We start from the raw sequence: 5,707 nt of genomic DNA on the forward strand, positions 1-5,707 counted from the left end.
ATATATATATATATATATATATATATATATATATATATATATATATATATATATATATATATATATATATATATATATATATATATACTTTCATTCCAAGTATTCATCATACTTGGTAGTATTCTTTTACATCAATGTTGCAACTGAATTAGGACCAACTAGGTACCTTTAATGTATGATCCTTGTTTTCTTTCTTACTAATTGTAAGACTTAAAAGTTGTAGTTATTTCCTGGGGATATATGTACTTTCTTATCTATCTCATGAATAATGAATTAGGCATAAATATACAGATGATTGCTCGTGTAGTGGCATCCACAAAGTACATGGTCAATTGTTAACTTTTTTAATATTTATGCAGACTCATCTGAATGGCAACATCCGTTATCAATACTACTACACCGGAACTTAAACATTTCGTGGTCGATCAAGGCCATGGTGTGAAAGGTCTAGCAGAACTCAAGATTAAAACTTTACCAGAATTGTTCATTCAGCCTCTTCAAAGAAGGCTTGATATGACCAAAGTGGTGCCCGAGTTGATCCCTGTCATCGACATTTCAAAATATGAAGATCCAGAGGTAGTGCAATCTATATGTGATGCAGCTAAGAACTGGGGATTCTTTCAAATTGTTAACCATGGTGTGCCTGTTAGTATAATCGATAATCTGAAGGATGCAACACATAAGTTTTTCGCATTATCAACAGACGAAAAGAAGAAATACTTGTTCCAGAATAGTCCTACGAAAAATGTTAGATTCCTTACGAGTTTCAGACCCGAAGTGGACAAAGCTTATGAGTGGAAAGATCACTTGAGTTGTTTCTATGTTTCTGATGAAGAAGCATTGAAATTTTGGCCCTCTGTTTGCAGGTAAATATCATCTGTTAAAATGGATCTATATTAATGCATTTATTCGTCTTGACAATTTTTAAATATATCTCCTAATAAATCTTAAAAAAGTGTATGTGTTAACACTTTGGGTTCATGGTTGGCAAATCTGTTAAAGCAAAGAAACACATTGCTATCATATGGTTTACTTTTGCTATCATATGGTTTACTTTCGTCTGATAAGCTCATAAAATGGTTGCATAATTTATTAAATTCATAAATATTTAATTTTATAATGAATAAAAAGAAGAAATTATTTGATTTTAATGGATGGATCGGTTTAGGAATTTAAACACTTATCACAATATGGGAAACGCTAAAACCATGTCCTTCGTACCAAAAACTTTAATTTTATATGGCTTAACCATTACCAAATACATATAATATAATATATTGTGTCGTAACATATAAACGTCGAAATATCACTTAAACTGGTCTTGGGTTTTTATAGGCATCAGGTTCTTGAATATTTGAAGTCGTCTGAAATACTTATCAAAAGGCTATTAGAAGTACTAATGAAGGGATTGGGCATACCAAAGCTCGACAAAACAAATGAATCATTTCTTATGGGTTCAAAACGTATAAACCTAAATTACTATCCCATATGTCCTAACCCTGAACTCACAATTGGTGCTAGTAGTCATTCAGATGTTTCAACGTTAACTGTGCTTCTTCAAGATGAAACTGGGGGACTTTATGTTCGAAAACTTGATACTGATAGTTGGGTCCATGTTCCTCCTGTTAAGGGTTCGTTGACCATTAACATTGGGGATGCTCTTCAAATCATGAGCAATGGTCGATACAAGAGTGTAGAGCATCAAGTTGTTGCTAACGCGAATGAAAACCGAATTTCGGTACCGATTTTTGTGAACCCAAGGCCAAGTGATGTCATCGGCCCGTTGCCGGAAGTGATCAACGCAGGGGAAAAGGCTTTGTATAAGCAAGTTCTATATTCAGATTATGTGAAGCATTTTTTTAGGAAATCGGTGAATGGGAAAGATACTGTTGAGTTTGTTAAGGTTTGATTATGTGCTTGAAAAAGAAGATGGAAATTCGAAATTTATGTGAAACAATAATGTACCCATAGTCTAAGTTCTTCAAATGTATCTCAAGGCTCTGGAAGTTTGATAGGACCCAATAAAGAAATAAATGATTATAATATATTAATTTAAATAAAACAATTTTAAGGATATTGAATTCTTGTAAACTCTATAGAATTGTCATGTCTTTCAAATACTGTATTGCACAAGATGCGATAAAAAATGACATGATATATTGGTAATACTGTTTTAGATTATATCGCGCACATAAGCAAATTTAATTCATCTTCACTCAAATAAGTATACACAATTTGGTATAATTTTCCAAAACAAATTGCATCAAAAGATTCAAAAATATTGATAAATGAGTGGTTCAAATAGAATCACAAAAGATTTGGAACCCTGAAAACCCAAATTTCAAAAATACTTATTAAATATAGTATGAATAGTTATTAAATACGTTAAAATTATGATTTTTTTTTTTGTCTTTTTTGTAAAAAAATGCAATATCATAATTTCTACAGTCTAATATTTTTATTCATACATTAATTTATATTTTAACATGAATTTTATATAAAATACACATCTTAATACAATCCAATCTCATGTAATATACAAATTTTACAACTTAATACGATCAATTATACATTACTTTACAGATTCAGAGAAGTCAAACCCTACTTTACCACCACCACCAACTATCACGTGTCGCCACCAACCACCTGTGCCACCATCGCAACCATCATTTCTTTCAAATCAAATTTGTATATAAAATCATGCATTCAGAGCTGAAATAATATATTCATCGTTTAATAAACCAATTAATTCACCAAATCGGAGCTTAACCCAAAACATTTATAAAAACCAACACATTCTTACAAATTTATACAACACAAAAAATAAATATATTCACAAAAAATTACTATAAACTTTCATACACAAATCATTCATATTTTTAACACAAAGTTCATAAAAAGAATTCATAGATTAATACAATCAGTTCATATTTTAATACATTCAATTCACAATTTAGTACACAAAATTCATAGCTTAATATAATAAATTCTCAGTTTAATACACAAAAGTTTTACATTCACAATCATATTTTCAACTTAAAATTTACATTTTTACATTCATATATGGAGGCTAGTGTTTTTTCAAATGTTAATTTACACAACATTCAAAATTTAAATTTTATATATTTTATTCAAAATTAAAGGAAATCATATTTGTGTCTAATGCTTCTATTATCTCATATTTTAGAAGCAAACACAAAATTCGAAAAAAAAAACCATAACTTATACAGTCAATTCACAGCTTATTACAATCAATTCAAAGTTTAATACATAAAATTCACAGCTTAATACAATAAAATCGTAGTTTAAAATACACAAATTATATATTCAAAGCCAGATACTCAACTTAAATCTTACATTTCAAGACTTTTATTCATCTATATATCTATATATCTATCTATACCTTTATAACTCTTATAAAAGAGACTATCCAAGTGAATATTTTTCAAGATATGTCATATACTTATATCATATTCATTTGAAACCTCAATAACCTTTCCAATTTCAACCAATTAATAACAACCACTCAAGAGTTTTTAACATATATCTTATAATTACTTACCTAAATGATTTTTCATTTTCCTAAAATTAATGTCATTTACTAACAACTTTTTTCCCCGTTATATATACATATCTATCCATATTAGTATTATATTAGTAAGATTATACTACAACACATTTATATGTTTGAAGTGGTTTGTGATTCAAATACAAAGAGTTGAAAATTTTAAATAGTTGAAGAAATAGTTTTACTCACAAAAAAAAAGTAAGAATTTTATTTTTTTTCTTAATGTACCAAATATATTTTTAGCTTATGTTCATTTCTATATATTCTTTTTGTGTGATTTTATGAATTTTAAATATGTTTCTTGAATACAATTATGATAATATATGTTTTAGCGTTTTTATGTTAGTTAAGCTTATAGTACTTTCATACTATTTGTTATTTGTTATATATATATATATATATATATATATATATATATATATATATATATATATATATATAGACACACACACATTTTAAAAAATCTTATAAAAAACTATTCAAGTGAATACGTTTTGAGATATTTCATATACTTACATCATATTTATTTGAAACCTCAACAACCTTTCAAGTTTCAACAAATTAATAACAACCACTCTAAGTGTTTTTTAATTGTATCTTATAATTACTTAACTAAATGATTTTTCTTGTTCCTAAAATTGATTTCATTTACTAATTACTTTTTGTTTTCCCCTCATGTATGCATTTATATCTATATTGTTAGTATATAAGTAAGATTCTCCTCAAAAAAACATTCATATGTTTGAAGTGGTTTGTGATTCAAATATGAAGAGTTGAAGAATTATAAAGAGTTGAAGAAATATGTTTTGTTACATAAAAAGTAATAATTTTAATATTTTTCTACATGTACCAAATATATTTTAGCTTATGTTGATTTTTATGTATTCTTCTTTTTTGATTTTAAGAGTGTTTAATATGTTTCTTGAAAACAACTTTTTTAGTGTACGTTATAGTAGTGTTTTTACGTTACTAAAACTTATAATACACTTATAGTATTTGTTTATTTGTTATATATAAAATTCAAAATATGTATGATATATTTGTTCAACTTCCAACCTTATTTAACTTACTAAATATAAAATATTATCATATCAATGGTAAAATTTGTGAATTATTAATATAATATACTTAGTATTTTAATTTAAATATAGTGTTAAACACGACGTCTATATTCAACTTTTGAATTACCTATGTAATTTGTTAATTTAAATATGATATTAGATATGAAACTTAAACCAAAATCTCAAATAAACTTAAAATTTGATAAAAGTTTATTAATAATTAAAATTATTAAATGTGTTAAATATAAACATGAATCGAAAATTCGAATCAATCAAAATAATATCCAGTAGCTTACAAGCTCAAATTACCTCAAGAACTCAACAAGGTTCATGATACCTTCCATGTGTGTAATCACAAAAAGTGTCAAGGTGATGAGAACCTCGTCATTGCACTCGATGAGATCCAGGTCAACACTAAGCTTCACTTCGTGGAGGAACCAATGAAGATCATGGATCGTGAGATCAAAAGACTCAAGCAAAGCCGCATACATATAGTAAAAGTCTGATGGAACTCCTGTATAGGGTCGGAGTTTACTTGGGAACACGAGGATCAAATGAAACAAAAGTATCCACATTTTTTTAGTGATTCCCCCTCCACTAGTGGAATGACTTTTTAATAGCACAAAGTAGCCTATAACTTAATAATTTCATGATGAAATTCCCTTAACGGGGAGGTAATGTGACATCCCGAAATTTAGGTCATAAACTACGAACGACTAAATTACACTAAATCTTTTTGTATTTAACTCATTTAGTTTTAGTGAATCTAATATAAAATAAATGATTTCATTTCAAATACTATAAAATATCAAACGATACCCTACTTTCAAATGTCTAAACTGTCAAATGAATCAAACAGCTCAAACCGCAACACTGGTTAATGCGTCTGAAAAACAGAAATTTCATATTAAGCAGTTTTGAGCAAAGAAAACATTAAAACCTTATAGTACACGTTCCCCTGTTTCTGAAAATATAAAGAACGTCGAAAACATAGTTCGTACGCAAAAGATACGACAATTTTAAAACACAAAACAAACATTAAAACATTCGTTTTCTTTAATTGCGTAAAACCGAATCG

The 5,707-nt window shown here is 27.6% G+C and overlaps 1 protein-coding gene across 2 annotated transcripts; it reads left to right on the forward strand.

The window, feature by feature from the left end:
* The first annotated feature begins 105 nt into the window (after window positions 1-105).
* Window positions 106-2,014, forward strand: LOC145166581 (bi-functional coumaroyl CoA and feruloyl CoA ortho-hydroxylase F6H2-2-1-like). Of its 2 annotated transcripts, none has more exons than XM_079085598.1 (3): window positions 106-162; window positions 360-866; window positions 1,336-2,014. In XM_079085598.1, the coding sequence occupies exons 2-3, from the start codon at window positions 370-372 to the stop codon at window positions 1,907-1,909; spliced, it is 1,071 nt and encodes a 356-aa protein (XP_078941724.1). In that variant the 5' UTR covers window positions 106-162; window positions 360-369; the 3' UTR covers window positions 1,910-2,014. The 2 variants fall into 2 exon arrangements, with proteins under 2 accessions (XP_078941724.1, XP_078941717.1); XM_079085591.1 differs by having other exon boundaries at window positions 124-173.
* Window positions 2,015-5,707: the final 3,693 nt, after the last annotated feature.

The sequence above is a fragment of the Lactuca virosa genome, chromosome 1 (assembly GCF_052849685.1).
Source record: "Lactuca virosa cultivar CGN04683 chromosome 1, Lactuca_virosa_CGN04683_v6, whole genome shotgun sequence".
Lineage (NCBI taxonomy): Eukaryota > Viridiplantae > Streptophyta > Magnoliopsida > Asterales > Asteraceae > Lactuca > Lactuca virosa.